The sequence below is a fragment of the Netta rufina genome (assembly GCF_964035555.1).
Source record: "Netta rufina genome assembly, chromosome: 6".
NCBI lineage: Eukaryota > Metazoa > Chordata > Aves > Anseriformes > Anatidae > Netta > Netta rufina.
The window spans coordinates 10,606,864-10,624,176 of NC_140129.1; the positions used below are offsets into that span (position 1 = coordinate 10,606,864).

General features: G+C 40.0%; 1 protein-coding gene across 3 annotated transcripts in view; it reads right to left on the reverse strand.

The window, feature by feature from the left end:
* AGAP1 (ArfGAP with GTPase domain, ankyrin repeat and PH domain 1) overlaps positions 1-17,313 on the reverse strand; it is a gene marked incomplete at its 5' end in the record, with an annotated part of 347,082 nt that overhangs the window by 169,076 nt on the left and 160,693 nt on the right. For all 3 annotated transcript variants that reach the window (XM_084288890.1, XM_084288889.1, XM_084288888.1), the window contains 2 exons: positions 7,520-7,612; positions 12,399-12,554. In XM_084288890.1, coding sequence (XP_084145016.1) covers positions 7,520-7,612; positions 12,399-12,554 — 249 coding nt within the window. The remainder of the gene's footprint in view (positions 1-7,519; positions 7,613-12,398; positions 12,555-17,313) is intronic.

Below are 17,313 nucleotides of genomic sequence, written 5' to 3' on the forward strand. Positions count from 1 at the left end.
TGACAGAGTAAATTACACCTCACAGTAGATATAAATAAATAAAACTATGCCATTTGCCAGTTCCTTGTTACTTGTGTCATTTCTGCGTTTTGGAAAGCCACCCTCCAGACACCAAGCCTCGATTGCAAAGAGCTATTTCGAAACCTACACAAACACCACCAATACAAAACCAAAGCAGCAGCAGTTTTGGTAAGCCCTTTGGAGTAGAAGACCGAGCAGCAGCGTACCAGTGGTTTGGGTCTCCGGGCAAGTGAAGCACAAGCTTCATCACAGGAGCTTTGCAGCACACCAAATTACCCCAGGCATTCCTGTAATGAAGGCAAGCAAATCCTGGAGTTGTATGGCTCCTCTGAACCCATATGAGTTTGGTCATACCATGTATGGGCCATTTTTACATCACAATAACCTGATGCTGTATGCAGACGGAAGGGACGAGCCCTGGGATAAGCCCTTAAGGGATGAGCCTTAGCGCTCAGCAGTGGTGGGAGCAGTGGGTAGCAGTCCTACTCCAGCTACACCAGCTTCTTCCACCCTGTCAAGTCAGATGAATTAAGCAAGAAGAGATGCTAAGATGGTTGCTTATTTGTTCTCTATTTTGGTAGGCAAAGCAAACATTTACATTTACGAAACCTGCTGCAAAAAGCATTTGTTGTTGACGTCGATGGTGGCTCTCAGGTCTGACACTTGCCTGAAGCACCACGGCGCTCTTCAGCGAGTGAGAAGGACTGAGCAAGTCGGTCTGACTGACTAGATGTGGCACACGATCACTTCTCAAAACCGATTTCAAAGACACCGCGCCATACTTGCCGAAACCCAGGACCAAGATTACACAGCACTCTGTGTTATTCTGCACAAAAATTAGGCAGGCTTTACAGTATTGGAATCTACCTGTATTTAAATCCTCTTTTTTGTTACACTGTGTTTTAGCTTATTTTGGTATTTACTAATCGAGAGCCTCATCACTGCTACTGGAGCCTCCCTGTGACAGGCATTTCCTTGGGTCCTTGGGGCCAGGGGCTGTGATTGAAGCAGGGTGCCCAGGTGGGACAGGGCTGGAAGAAAATCACTGGAATTAAAGCAAATCCCAGTTTCCCTGAGATTCTCTCCACAGAGCAGCACACAGACGATGTATTAAGAGAGGTCACTATCAAAAAACAATTAAATGCAACTTCTGTGTTTCAGCTTTTCTAAGTACTTCTTAAAACCAGCACAGATTTTTCCCTGATTAGAATTTTGTCTCAATTGCTTCAGTTACACTCTAAGACCAGGGCACTTGTGAAAGGCTTGAAAATTGACAGCGCAATGGCTGGGCTTAATGCAAAAAAAAAAAAAAAAAAAAAAAAAAAAAAAAAAAAAAAAAAAAAAGAAATTCTTGGGAGTACACAACTTGATTTAAAAGTTACTTTGAAGAATTACTGATAATGGCTTGCAAATCACAACACAACTTCAGTTGTTTCAGAAGTTTTGTAAACAAAGTGACATTGAGACAACGCTTCCCATTTGTTAAAAGAATTTGAAAATATTTCTTTTCCCCCCAAGTTTGCTGCTCTCTTAGAGAATTCAGATGCACATTATGACACTTCAGTTTTCTTTATGCTCTTCTACAGGAAAAACAGCAAGTTGCACAGCCAGGAACCAAACTCTTTCTTCTCCTAAGTAAATCACTTTCAGCTACAGTTATGCTGTTCAACCTGCTGCCAAAGCCCCACAGGTATCTTGGTCCTGAAAATATTTCCCATTTTTAGTTTAGAGGAAAAAAGACAAAATACGTAATTTCAAAGATTACCTTAATGTTCTTAAATGCACAGGTCTCGTAGACAAAGGTCATTTGAAATATCACCTAAAAGTAAAGGCCGATAAGATATTCGGCTTTCACCATTAATACAGCCATTTGCAAACAGAGAAGGGAATGGGTTCTGAAGTTCACCTTTGCAAGTCATGGATGGCAAATTTTTCATTATGTCATCAGTGTAATATTCAATGTTAGAACATTTATTTTTAAGCCAGACTTCAAATTTGCTGCTCCTAAATGACGTACCCAGGAACTACGCAGGAATTTGGGGGGCACTTCCCTCTGTAAGCCAAGGGTTCGAGCAACCTGTCAAAATCAAACCCTGACCAAAGCTTCGGTGTTGCAGTTTTTGGTACCAGAGCAGTCAAGGTTATATAGTTCAGCTATATAATAATATGAGCATCTGCGATGAGTGCAAATGCCAAATACAAGAATTGCTGAAAGCAGAAAGTCAAGGCCAGCTCTTACGTATTTATTTACACTCCAATCTGGGAGGGAGGGGGTGAGGAGAAAAAAAGAGCACACAGCTGCCATCCCAAAAACAGACCTCCCATCTGCCACCCACGATTTGCATGTCACCTTCTCCAGGCTCATTTGTACTTCATTAACTGCCATTGACTTAACAAGATTTATGCAAATGACACCATAGGAGCTCGCTAACTCCCACTGCAATCAAGTGATTATGTATGTACAATTCTCCACAGCAATGAAAAATTAATACATGACAAGCCCACTCACCGCTGAGCTGAGCTTCTTGCTTTTATTTCTCTTGTCTTTTTTTTTATTATTATTATTTGAATATGCCCTACTGCAAGACTGCAGAAAACAAAGTAATCTTCCCAAAATGCTGAAAAAAAAACCAACATGCTAGAAAGTATGGCACCCTAAAACGTACAGCCTAATACATACTTCAAAATATTCACTCAAACCACCAGGAACGAGTCTTCATTTTCAGAATAAATGGGTTTTGAACAGAGGATACTCCTTATCAAGGAAGCCATCCACCCTAATTTTGCTCTAAGTGTACTACTAGGAATGCTACAGAAAGCAGCTTGAATATTTGTAGTGTAAGCTCCTCTTTCTCAGAAGTACAGAACTTTCTGTGGATTTTAACTTTGGGCCAATATTGTTCCAGACAATTTCAGACTCCCTCTGATTAGCAGAGGGTATTCAGACAGGATATGAGTAAGACTACAGAAAAAAAACAATTACGTTACCAATCATTTTAGATTGTGACAAATAAATGAAGCAAAAGTGAAGAAACTCTGCAGTCCCCTATAATGTCCCCCAAAACATGGAACGTGTCAAATGCAATCTTAGCATTCTTTCACTTTTTCTCCTTTTTTTTCTTTTTGGAAAGTTAAGGTGTTCAAAGTCCTCAAAGGAAGCTGAGAGCACAGAATTTAAGGCATGCTGATCCTGCTGTATAAGCAAAAGCTGGGCTCTCATTTTACAACAATTTTTTTTCTTTTTTTTCTTTTTTTTTTTAGTTACCCCAAAAATTGACCTTCCTGAAATTTCATTCACCCTAGAGTATTTTGGCAAAAAAGTTAACACTCACATGTTAAAAACTTTTCATTGCTTACATTTGGGTTTCTGCTGGAAGCCAGAAGGATCTCCAGAACAGTTTTAAATGACTTAGCTGAATAAAACCATGTTTAGCACTGTAGCAAGAAGTAATTTTTAACATTTAGAAAGGACAGACAGAATAGGAAAATTAACTCTTTTCAACCAGATTGCTTCAAGTTAAAGAAAAAGCCATGAAGGATTGAGCTATTTCCTCGCAGGGCAACAAGACTCCATTTACAATTTTGCCTATTTACCCCACGCCCTCAGGGATTCAGGGGCAGACAACAGGAATTAAGCAGAAGGTTACAACTCTTGGCTTCTTTGGACTAAAAAAAGCAGCAGAAACCTACCCAGCCAGGTGTCCAAGGCATGCTACGGTCCCTTCGGCTGTGGTGATCTGATGCTCGGACTAAACCAGCTCAGACCAAGTTCTCCTTGTGCTGATGTGACTCCAGTGGCTGTACAGGTTGGTATCTGTATCACAGAAAGGCTGTACTACAGAATTATAAGTAAATCTGTAGCTATGCCAGCACAGCTCGCTTAGCAGGATGTGTATGTGCATTTAGAGAGCAACCAGGAGAGCAATGAAATGTCCCCCCCCCCCCCCCAAAAAAAAAGCACTCGTCTACCAGTTTAAACCATCTCCAAATACAAAAAAGCATCGCTGTTATATACATCAACCACAGCTACGCTGGTTAAACTGCAGCAACAGAGCCATCTCTGGAGAAAAAAAGCGGTTGATGGGGACTTTGTGTCATCTCACCATGTTTTCTACACTTTCTTGTGATTTTTTTTTGAATATTCTGTGTTCTCTCCCCACCAAATGAAAATGTACCTGCTTAATAACAGTTCTTCCTCCCCACTTACGTGTACCCCTTTAGCTTGGAAGAGTTTTCGACATTTCCAATCTCCAATTGTTTTTTTTTTTTTGGAGTTGGGAAATACTGCTTCTGACTTTTGGGACACCAAAAGAACAACCTACAGTCAGGCAGCAAGAAATGCATCAGAGAACCAAGCCATTGACTTCACCATCTGAACAGTCAGCAAAACTTTTCTTTTTTCTATCAGCTGTTTTTGAATCACCTTGTTTTCAAGTTCCACTAAACTAAGCATACATAATCCACGGTATTTGAATTTCAACCAGAAGTCTTCTAAGGCTTTTTTATTCTTCAATTTGCTAATAAGCTCAACCAACACGATAAGCAAGTACCTGTCTTGCCTGCAGTCTTTAAAGACTATTACTGCCATGCACATACCATAAGTAGCTATAAAGAAAAAAAAATAGTGCTGACAACAAGCATTAAAACGATCTGGTCACTACATGCTTTTGAAGATGAGAGTATGTGCCTGAAGCTGGCAAAGGCATCTTGCTCAACAGCAGCTTCAAGAAGTCACGGGGCATTTTTCCTAACTGGAGGTTACTCGCGACTGCAGCATGGGTAGTGCGGCAATGTGACTCACGGGCTAATAGGAGGAAAAACACTGGAAAACATGAGGACAAAGAGATTAAAAAGAGTCTTTTAAGAATATAATAAGATAGCTTTTCCACAGCAACACTGTGAATACTACAATCTGCATTCAACTTCTTGAAAGGAGATTTCTCTTTCTATTCAGTGACCATTTGTCACTGAAACATATCATGATGGAAGGGGTTTCTCATTGAAAGAAGCACAGTAGCATGACATATTACTGAAGTTTTTAGGTCCAAAAGTTCCTTTTCACATCTCCGTCTCATTCATAGTTAATGCACTAAATGAAAGAGACACCATCTTTTCTATCAGGAATTGCTACTTCCTCAGAGAAATCTCCAAGTGTCTCGCACCTGTAGGACCCACCAATAATACAGTCATATCAGCTTTTTAACTCATCACCACCTCTACTGATAAGAGCTCTCTAAATAGCAGGTAGACAAAAAGCTACCCCAGTGCTTAATTTCAGGAGCTTTTTCTGATTGTGAAAGACTTATACTGGCTCATAACTGTATAGTTTATTATCAAAAACCACTTCAAACTAACACGTAGTTTCACACTGTAATGAAACATTGTCAGCATGAATACACATTGCTTTTCCAATTTAAATTAAATTCCAGGTTAAAAAAAAATAAGTGTGTTTTCTTTTCTACTCCACCTTCTTTTACTTCAGCTGCTGGGTGACGATGGCCTCCTAACCTTCATTGAAGACTGTGTACAATGTAGAAATCCATTCTCCTGACACAGACCGCATATGATGCGGAACACCACTGAGACAAGCCCCCACAACACTGCGTGCCATTCAGCTTCACTTCTTGCAGCACCCTTTCTGATACCTCCACGAGTAGGATATGCATCTACTGACTGAAGACCCACTCAATTATTTGTTTTAACTTGCCTGTACATGACAAAATGAAATTGCCACGATTGGGATCAATAATAAAAGCAGACACTATGGAAAAAACTGATCACACTCTGTACATAAAGTGGGGGCGAGAGGGAGAATTTTTCAATGTAGAAATTCAAGGTGATTGTGGAGGATATCTCATTCCATTGCATTATACTGTGATCACACTCGCATTGCCCATCTTACCTGTCCTACAAGGGCGTTTTTAATCAAATTAATTTCATACAACACCATTTTAGAAAAGAACAGTGTGTACATCTTGAATAAATATTGGAAAAAGTCAGCTCCTCTGGCTGATTTTTTTTTTTATCCTCAGCTGTATCCACAGACCGTTTTGTTTAATTAGCATTACCCAAAAGAATTCCAGCCTGTCTAATCCATCTCCATAGGACACAAAAGCTGTAGAAAAAATTGTAGCTTGTTTTACATGCCTGCAATCTCCTCCTCTGAACACAGAGCCAAATACTGAGCTTATCTGGTTTCAAACTGCTATTCTGAATTGCAGCATTTGATTAAAATTTGTCTGCTAAAGATTTCATAGACATGACTGCGCTTTTGCTGCATGACGGTCCCAAAAGGTCTTTTTAACTGCCTTTAGAAAGGAAATCACTACAAATAATTAAGAGTACAAAGCCATTTCCCCTCATTCCCGACAAAAAAAAAAAAAGTGAAGAAGCCCCCAAAACACACAAAAGCAACACCAACAGGAGAGCTGTGGCCACTTGACGAGAAGAGGCACGGACTGAGGAAAGGCTTGGGAACATGCCAGGAGGAGGCAAAGTGAGCCTCTGGAAGGTAGGAAAGCAACCAAAGCTGACTGGAAAAGACTGCAGGAAGAAAATGAGCTCCCTTCACTTGGCACTCTTGCTGTCTACAGCACAGTAACTCGCATGAAAGCAAATACTTGCGAACGCTATTGCAGAAACTATTTGTAAAGCATCCCATACAAATGCTTAGTGCGGTGTTCGTAACTGCATGAATTCAGTGTAATTTAATTTGAAAAAGTAAATGATCTCATTTACCCAAACACTTTGCATTAGATTCCAGTATTGCTTTTGCCTTTCAAAGGAGCGTTCAGAGCTACAATTTAGCATTCAGTTTCCGGGCTAATGAAAGTGCATCTAGGCTAGTAAAACAGACCAAAACAAATCCTTGAATTCAAGTCCTGTTGTGTAATGAGGAAGTTTAATTAAGGCCACACATTACAGCTGTAAATGTTCTCTTATATAATAAGGTCTAAATGAAACTGAACCTAATCAAAGTTACAATTCCTTCATTAGCAAATTACAAACAAGAGTGCACAGCTGACACACCGGCTATGATTATCACAACTAATTGCCTCGTTGTTACAAACCAGCCTGAAACTGTGTTCAGATGTCCGTCTGCAATAGCAAATTAGGGCCACATCAGGCTATTTCTGCGATCACAAGGGGCTCTTGTACAGCGCGCTGATTTACCCCTGTCGACGGGCAGCACACGGCCCAATCAAAGCCCGCTCTACAAAGGCAGGCTTTGAAGCCAGCTCAGCCTAGAAACGCGCTCCATATGCAGGCCGGCAGACTGCACTTCATTAGGCCTGTTGTCACATTTTCCCTCTTCTTATTCTAATGATCCTATTTTAATACACATAGGAACCTCTCCTAATTGATGTCAAGTGAGTGACTTCCACATTCATCACCGGAGCACATCAAACAAATCTTGGCGCACAGGCTCGGCATCAGAGCGCTTAAGACCCGAGGTGTGTCTCCAACTACGGAAAGCAAAAAAAGTGTTTCGGCATACCTGTTTAATTGGGATTGCACGACCGCTTCCAATGCTATCTGTTCTGCTCTCCAGGACCTTCTTCTCTTTGTCTGGGTCACTCCCTTTCCGAGACTGCAGAGGAAAAAGAAAAAGTTTGTGCTCCGTTAAAGGTAGCTATTCACACAGAAGACAATTTTATTTTATTTTTTAAAAGCAATTAAAAAGCATTTTGAAACATAAATATAGACACAAAGCAGGAGGGGAAGAACCTACACGAGTACATGACTGTCCCGAAATTTGAATACTCTGAATACCTACGTACTCTCTCTAATTTTTAACCATCCACTTGTTTGAAATGGGATTTAGGTTTAAAGAGTTAAAATTTCACTGCCTGAAGACTCAGCAGATCAGAAGACACATTTCTGAAGTTTCCAATAGCAGATCCAAAGAAGAATGAAGGTTCCAGCTTCTCATTTAGAAAATCTGATATATACACTTGTACATATTTAACAAATTTGTGTGATTTCTAGAAAGGCTATCAGCTATTTAGAAATGTGATTTTATGATGCAGTCTTTGATCATATTGATTTTAACTCTTTCTCTGCTTTTGGATGGTTAGAAAGTTGGAATTTCAAGACAAGGTAGCAATTGATGTTGAAAAAAAGTTTTCTGCACACAGTAAATAAATATCAGCATAAGGAAAATTAAACCAATGTTTAAAATGACAGAGAGCCAGAATAAGGAAATTTAAAAGATAGGAGTGCCCTGAGGAGTAAGCTCCCTGTGCCTACTTCATGACTCTACAGGAATTTTAAGAAGTCATTCAGATTCTGGTCCATTATTGTGAAAGAACGCACAAGTATAATCATTTTGACAGATTTATTTTATTCAAAAAAAAAAAAAAAAGGAGCTGAGAGTCATCCTCCTTAATAACTGAACTGACAAGTGACAACTTCACTCCATTACTTTTCAATAGGAACATTACTCACACAATATTGAAAATGGGAAAACATTTTCATGCGCTTTTCAAATCCCAGATGATATATGAAACGAATACATTTGCGATGTCCAGTACCACAATGGAAAGTTAATGAAAACCAGGGCGCTACAAGATACTGGGTTTGATTTGCAGTATAAAAGGGATGTTTGAAAGACACCGGGATCCGGGGAGCGATCAGAATCGTGGATAGCTAATACCCGTTTTCCGTATTCTAGCATTCAGCGGGCGGAGGGATGGAAGGAGGAAAATGCCCAAAGCAGTTGCCTTAGGAGGCGAGGGGAGGGAAGGGGAGGGAAGAAAGCCCACAGAGGAAGACTTCAAGTAACACCGTTCTAAGCAACACATTTACCCAGCAGGGAAGCCGTGCTTTTCCCGGCTCTGCCGGGAGTAGGCTCCTATCACTAGTTACTATGGTTAGGGGCAATGGAATGACATGCCAGGGAATTAAACAAAGAATAAATGAAAGAAAGCAAAACAAGTGGGAGGGGTGAAATCCGATGTTCAAGATAACTATTGTTCCTCTTCCTTCAAGACAGATTTCTGAATCTGAAAGTGCCACTTCCCAATAATAAAACACAAAACAATACTTCAATAGCGCAAAGCGTCCCTAAGTGACATTTTAAAGAAACTCAGTGAAGGTAGCCAAATCCTTGGGAGGGAAGTTGTCAACTTGAATGTTTCTTTTTATTTGACTTTTAAAAAGAAAGGATCCCATCTCTGAAAGGGATAAATACCTATGCACTAATTTTTATTTTGTTTTTAAATCATCACATTTTGTATTCCATACAAGTAACTGTATCAGTAAAGAACACTGCAGATAGAAGGGAAATACCTATATACAAAATACTGCCAAGTGCTAAAAGTACAGAAATATAGGAATGTATATTAAGCAAATTCTGTCTTAGCTGCTGATAATTACGGAATACATACAATTTTCAAGGGGAGAATTTTATCTGGTTCCACTGCTTAAAAACAAACAAAAAAAAAAAAGTAAAATTGATAGATAACCTGCTCTTTCATGGTTTTGCACCTATCCATAATGCACATCTTTCATCTTATATCCAGTAGACCAAAAAAATTTAAACCATTGTGTATCAATATGTGCTAGGACTTTTTCTGATGTCATGTTTACAAATTAAGTAGTTCTATTTAAAGCTTCATTAAAGTAAACCAGAGAAAGTCCAAAAAAAACACAACAGAACAAAGCTGCATGAATATCATTTGACCCGTTTTCCCTTTGCATTACAAGCCATATGCAGATTTATTTTATTTTTACCTTACTCCAATCAGGACTGTGAAACAAGATTGCTTCAGACCCAGAATGATACAGCAGCTGGGTTTGGGCACCACCAGAATCCTGTCTCAACAGTCCAGAGAGCCCCAAGAAGTACAAATACTGATCTCCAATATACTGAGATAAAATAACTTTTAAGAAGAGACACTCACAAATCTGCAATAACGTAAGACAAGTAATATTGAATATGAGAAAGGAGATGCATCTTACTGCACCTCATGTTCATTCGCCCCATACATAATCCGACAAGTAGTTACAATCAGTGCTTTGCTCAAGTGTGAATCCTCACCTGTGCTACACAATACTATTTAGTTGTTCCTGTTTGTGCAGTGCACAAAACAAGACATTTACCCTTCTGCTTTATTTGATCTATTTTAAAGCCCTAGTAGAAAGTCAGCTATTGCTACGATAGCTTGACAGAAAACATGAATATCCAACAGTTGAAAAGATCACATACTGCATACAGTGCACTGAAACACAAACATCTAAAATTCTCAACCCTATTCCAATTCAAAATCTGTCATAGATTTAAGAAAAAAAATCACATCTGTTCTCTGCTTAACCAATTTTTCTTCTAACACTGGAAGATCTTCATGGAGAAAACTAAACCTATTACCTATGCTACATAACAAGGGTCAATTTGCAATTAAACAAACGTAAGCAATAAAGTCATAAGCAAGTAACAAGCTAGGAAACAAGCACAGCAAAAAAAAACAGCTAAAGTATTTTTGATTTCCCTCTCTTTTCATAACTAGACAGGAAATACTAGTCATCTATTTATTCAATTAAATAATTCTGGGCTACAACTTGGTTGATATGGTATGAAACCTTTTAGAGCAGGGTCCGTATTAAAGTATTTCAGGACAGGGATTACAAGGCAACTCTTTGCACTGCATTCAATGTGACCAGATCTTAAAAGACAGAAATACTTCTGAAGAGACAATTTTTTTCCCCGCACCACTTATTTTTCCCTTAATTTTTCCCCAGTTATTTGGCATTAAGACAACTGCCAACATCCTCTGTATTAGAAAATTTGGTTCTCCCTGTGCTATCAGCTATCGCAAACCAGCCAGTTTAGCCTGTTTATAGCAAACACAGCTGATTTCATATTCTCCTCAGACCTTTGCCTCGACTGTAGATGTATGTGTTTCTCTTTATTCACTTTCTCAAATTTACACCTACTCAAATATAAATCACCCCCAGTTTTCCAAATGTCAACAACATCTAAACAGCCCTCACAGCGTTTTATGCATACTTAAGACAGGAAACGGTCGGCAAATGCTTTTGACAGACGCTGGAGTGGTCTCGGCTCTCTTCCCAGATTTATGACTGCGCTCGCAGTTTCTAGGATGACACTGACATCTAGTGGAGTTAATAACTCATGAGTACTCCTCAACAGGAGCCACTATTCCCGCAAACAGAGGGGAAAAATCCTCACAATTGCTACAAAATGTCAGTGTCAAAGCTTTGACAAGCTTTTGCATGACACTTTTGCATTTTTGTTGTTAAAACTCCTGGAACAAAAATGCATCATTTTAATTACTTCATAGGAGTTTGAAGAGGTACAGTTTTAAATCAAAATATCACTGACAAGATGGGCACACCAAGGGTGATCTATGGGACTCTGTGTTGTCACTCAGCACTCCATAACTATAACAAAACTTTTTACTTACTAAAGGCTGAAAGACAGATTTTGTTTAGATTGCAAAACTTTTTTTTAAAAAACATTTTTGTAAGTGTTTCCTGGATAAAACTGAGGAGCTAGCTAGCTTTGGGAAGTAAACATGGAGTCATCTTTAGAATACAAAATACGAACTTTTTATGAAGACTGGGAAGACATGGCTTTCTAAATGCAACTGATGTATAGCTACCATCACCATTTGTGTTTGTTATAAGGATTTGTTAGGGGAGTATCAAAAAAATATCACAAAGCTTTCAGCAAGACTGCTAAAATAAGGGAATCATCCCTCAAGGCTTCATTATTTCCCAAAGCAATTGTGCATACTAAAGATCGATCATAGTGGACCAGTCACACTTTCTATTCAGTAACTTTTTTTTCCTCTGCAAAAATCACATGGTCTGGGAAGAAAAAGTCATTTTAATCTCCGTCATATCTTTTAGCCCTGGAAAAATATAAGTGCATTGAGACTGTATAGTAACAAAATTAGCAAGGGGTGGTTACTTTCCAGTACCTAGTGGAATTCCCATGCTAAACACCGTGACCTCTCTATAAACACTGGAAACTTCACAAGGAAGCCCTGAGTCAGCAGTATTATTCAGCACACAGGCAGGGTTTAGGAGCAGAGACACAGCTTTGTCTTTGATTACTGATGATAGGAAGGCTGCCAAACCTGGGAATCTAGACAGACCTCAGAATTCAATTCAGACAAAGGCTCCAGAATTCAACCACTGAAATTCCCAGTGTGGACATGTCACCGTCACCGTACTTAGTCTCTGTTTAAGCCCTGCTGTAATGCTAAAATGCTTTTGTTTTCAAGCCTACAGATCCATCTCACCGCTCCTGTCTGGATTAGACCAGCTCAACTCAACCAGGTTGAAGTTCAGGCCATCACCACAGAGCACTACTAAAAACACAGCAATAGTCTCTTCCTGGGCTCACTCACCGTGAAGAGGTTGGATCGGCGCTTGGACTGTTTACGGACAGGAGTTGGTGTGTTGGCAGTGGGAGGAACATCAATCCGTAGCTCCTTCTGGCTGGTGCTTGGAGTTGATGGGACAGAGGAGGAGTAATCACTTAAACTCCCTCCTCCATTACTGGTCTGCAAGGATTAAAGTTAGTTTTAAACAGTGATACACTGCTTTCAAGAAATTGCAATCCACAGCTGTCTTATTTAGCCCTGATACCTACAAATAGCAGCCTAAGCTCAGGAACACAGCAGGCCTGCCCTACTGCCACTTCTCCACCCATTTCCTTTCCAAGCCTTCATACATACATAATTTTTTTTCTCCATAGCCTTAATTTTTGAAAACTTAGGTATTTGCTGATGGATATTTTTATCTCCCTTATAAAATATGCTGAATAAATGTGGTAGGCACATTGTTTATATCCAGTTATGGGTATATTATGTAGAATGACAATTTCATTTGTTTCACTAATGTAAAAGTTAAGTAAAACGCTAGGGAAAAGCTGTAAATTCTATTTTTCTAATTCAAAACTGGTAGCCCAAATTCTGTCTCAAAGCTAAGAAAAAATACCTAGTGCAATAGAACTGCGTAACTGGACTAAATCCTAGTCTGGAATCATCAGTCCACTGAGAACTAATCAAGAAAATTAAAAAAAAAAAAAAAAACGATGTTGTGAACACCTATGGTGGTAGTAGGTAATTGAGACATTTGCTGAAGACATGGAATCCATTGGTACAGGGATACAGAATCTAAAGGAAGACATTTGAATTTATTCAAAATAGCCAAAAATGTAAAGTTACATCATAGTCTCATGAGAAATGAAATAGTCACTCAGTAAGCCTATAAACCAATTAATGAATTGATGCAACAAGCAACTAATAGCAGGGAAGTGAAAAAACAGACAGATTGGAAAGTACCAAAAGGTGATTAAAGTCTTGATTTTTATTAGCTATAATAAAAGAGTACTAAAAATGATGCAGACGGTCTGGAAGCACAAAAGCACTTTTTTTTTTTTTAATCAGGTGCATGTTTATCCTTTGAGGGTATACTGCATATGTTGAACGGGGACTGATGCAAGGCAAAGACTGGAAGTTTTGTACGCCTTTGAAGAAAAGTTCAACAGGAGAGCAGCAGCGTGCACAGGTTTTGGACAACACCTCACAGGTAACTTACGAGGGGAGAAATAAAAGTCTGTAACACTTGTGAGAAGGTGCAAGAGTATCTTTGAAGTAGTCAAGTTGCCTAAAAGAGGTGAGGAAAGAGGGTAAAACAGGGTATTCATGGGATGCCTGGGGGAAAGGTTCTCCCATGACATAAGGCAACTAATTTTAATTGTTGCACCTAGGAATTTACCAGGTAAAGTTGCTTAACAGGAAAAGAAGGTGCTCCAGTGTTTCCTCTTCAGCACTGCTCCTCCACCAGTGACTGACCTTACACATGCACACAAAGCTGCCATGCAGGGGCACTCTGCTTGGGAGGCATCAGCAGGACCAGGACCTCCCGTGACACACACATTAGAGGTCACTGTATGGACCTCACATAACGCAGGCAGTGGTGAGACATCAAAATGAGACCTCTGAAGGAGATCCAGGTAGAAAACAATCCTTCTTTACATCATCCAGTTGAAGTTTCTTCTTGCATTTTCAAATTCATTTTTTCTTTTAAAATTCAAGAAGAAGATGGTAAAAAGGAAGAGGCACGAGTAAAGAAACTCATGCTTGGACTAAAGGGCAGGTCAATGCAGCCAGAAATCCACGAACATTACTTCTGAAACCACTGTTTCTTTGCAGACATGTTCCTCTTCATCTCTACGTGATAAGATACGACTTACAGTCTTCCAAATGAACTTTTTTATGGAGAAAATTGTTCTCTTCCCCCCTGAAGTATTACGAAAAGGATATTAAATTTAATCTCCCCTTCACTCTGACTGAATCAAAGGAAGCCAGAGATAGCCATACTGGAAGTAACAGACCATTTTGACCAAGTTTTTCCAACAACACTTTCAAGTACGAAGAAGTAGCAAGCAGAATTTGCAGATAGACCAAGTGTATAAACCAAAGATGATGAAAGAACAAGAACTGGAATTATCATTTTTAGTGTCCTAACAGCGCGTAATAATGAGCAATGAGCAGGACTACCTGGGAAGAGCTGACCTTAATCTATACCACATTCACTTCCCCTTTTCTCTAAGACTTCTTGCTGAGACAGCAAGTAACACACCAAATGGACAAGTATGTCAATACTTGCAAGAAGACACATAGAATCTGTGATAGCCAGCTATCACCCCTCAGAAGAAACACAGGAAGGACCACGGCTGATAAAAGGTCTACAAGGAGGAGATCTGAAAACTTAGCCACTATAGACGAGCATTAGAAATGAAGACTTAAGTCAATGGAGTAAAAAACTGGTCTAAAGGAATTGCATTTGGGTCAGAATGGTGAGGACCCACTGTCCACTTTGCCATGACAAAACCAAATGCGTGAGGGAACGAGGGAGTAGGAAATCCAAGCAAGCAACCAACACCGGGAACCGAACGGGTTGAACACATTTAAGATTAAAACCATGCAGCTGAAAGGCTCAAGGGAAGAGGGGGGAAAAAAGATGACAATACACAATGAAAACAACAGAAAAAGAAAGATCACATTAAGCTTATGTCTCAAAAATTTAGAAGCCTCTAATACAGAAGAGACAGGAAAACAGCAAGAAGGATGGACTAAAATACAGGTACACTGATTACAGGATTGGAACCATGAACTCTTTAAAAAAAAAAAAGGGGGGGGGGATGTGTTCTGTTCTATGTTTTGTTTCATAATAATATTGATCAACTTAAAAAGGTGAAGACATACAGCTGTCAACTGGAAGCAGATAACCGCTGTGGTTTAACACCACACTGCGCCCAGGGCTCCTCTCCACGGGGGCTCTCTGTGGGCCACAGCCTCCTTTGGGTCCTGGCCGCCTGCTCCAGCTGGCCTCCTCCAGGGGCTGCAGCATGGAGACCTGCCCCGCTGTGGGACCCGTGGGCTGCAGGGGGACAGCCTGCTCCACCGGGGGCCTCTCTCCTGCCCTCCTCCTGCACCGACCTCGCAGGCTGGAGCTGGCTCTGCTTGCACATGGGGCAGCACCGGGGCTCTGCGCACAGAGGCCTCCCTGTAGCCCCCACCACCAGTCTCACCACATACACACAACACAGGCCACCCCTCACCTCTGTGAACAGCATATTTAGGAATTATCATTAAAATACACATTCAACAGCATTTATCATGCTGTATCCACAAACTTCATTTCCATCAGCAAAATAATTCCGCACAAAGTCAACGTGACATCACAACAAAGGTGGACAGCTTACACACACTCCACCTTTTGTCCCTTCAACATCTTACAACAAATTCTGCACAGTTACTACACTACGGCAGTGTCCAGTCCACATTTTGCCTGTTAACTCTCCTACTTATCATCCTTATCCCAAATTGTGCCCTCCTGCTGGGCGCCAGAAAGGACCGTGGTGTTTTAACACCAGTGGGCTCAGCTCCACCACGCTGCTCTCCCACTCCGTGTCTCCTCAACACAACCTTGCCACATAAATCCAATATAACAATACAGATTCCTGCCCTACATACTCACTTACCAGACAGCGGACTTTAAGGATTCCATGAAACTTTACCTTTTTAATATTTTCTTATCTAATACACGTTTTATATTTATTCCACTGAAGTACTACTTCATGGATTTTGAAGCGATCTATTCTCAAGGAGTAACTGCTGAACAAAGAGACATACATGTTGGGCTTTCTAGTCCCCAAAGACAGATGCTCAGATACGAACTTCTATAAAAGAAGTCCTGCTGGCAATGTTTCTCTTCACACATGTGTACCTCTACCACACTATCAACTTTGTAATAAAATTCTGAAATGGTTTCAAAATATACCATTTGGAAAACAAAACAAAAAACTATTTCAATAAAAGACTTTAAAAGGAAAAAAAAAATTCAAAGCTTCCACAGCATGAAAGCACTGAATACCAATACTAAGCAAGCTCCAACTCTTACCAAGGCTACCAGTAATTAGCAAATAAATCCACTTAGCTGCTATGAAACACCTGAATAGAGAGAGTGGGTTTGACCAGAACAAGCTCTGACATGACTCCCAAGTCATAGCCTGCACAGACAGAAACAATGAAAAATGCAACCAGACAAGCACTTGGAAAGCATATCCTTGGTAACATCTGAGCCTAATACTCTGAAGGAAATAAAGCGTGGTGAGTGGTCTCTGTCAGGTTGTTTGCATCAAGTAAGAGTCCAGTGACCTTGCCATATTAGATTGTAGAAAGCAACTTCCTGCAATCTGTATGCAAGCATTTAGTAACAAGCTCACTGGAGTGAAGTAGCGAATTTAGGGCACGTAGCAAATAACTTTAATTCACAGAATTTAGAATCCAAAACCTTAAAAATCAAGTCAGTGAATCCATACAGCACATGTAATCCAACACATAACAAATATAAGCTCATTTGCTAACCATAGACAAACTGGTCACATTTGTGGCAGTCAAAACCAAACGAATTAGCACTCTAATTCCCCTCAGGGACATCACACACCTTAACATTACCTTTTCAGTCAAGTTTTTCCACTGCTCTCAAGACACGAACATACCTTATTTATCAGTACAAAGGGCCACTTCTGTGTATCACTGCTCTAACCACAGTCTTGGCCATGGGGACAGAGGTCAACCAAATGAACCTTGGTAGGGAAATTATTAGCCCCAGTAGAAGCAGCATTTATACAGATACATCCCTGTTGGCTTTCCTGGGTGATGGACTTTCCTGTCCTCATTAAGGCATCGTGTCCATTCTAAAATGTGCTAGACTTCTGGAAGTACATGGTGCAACCATATCCTTTCT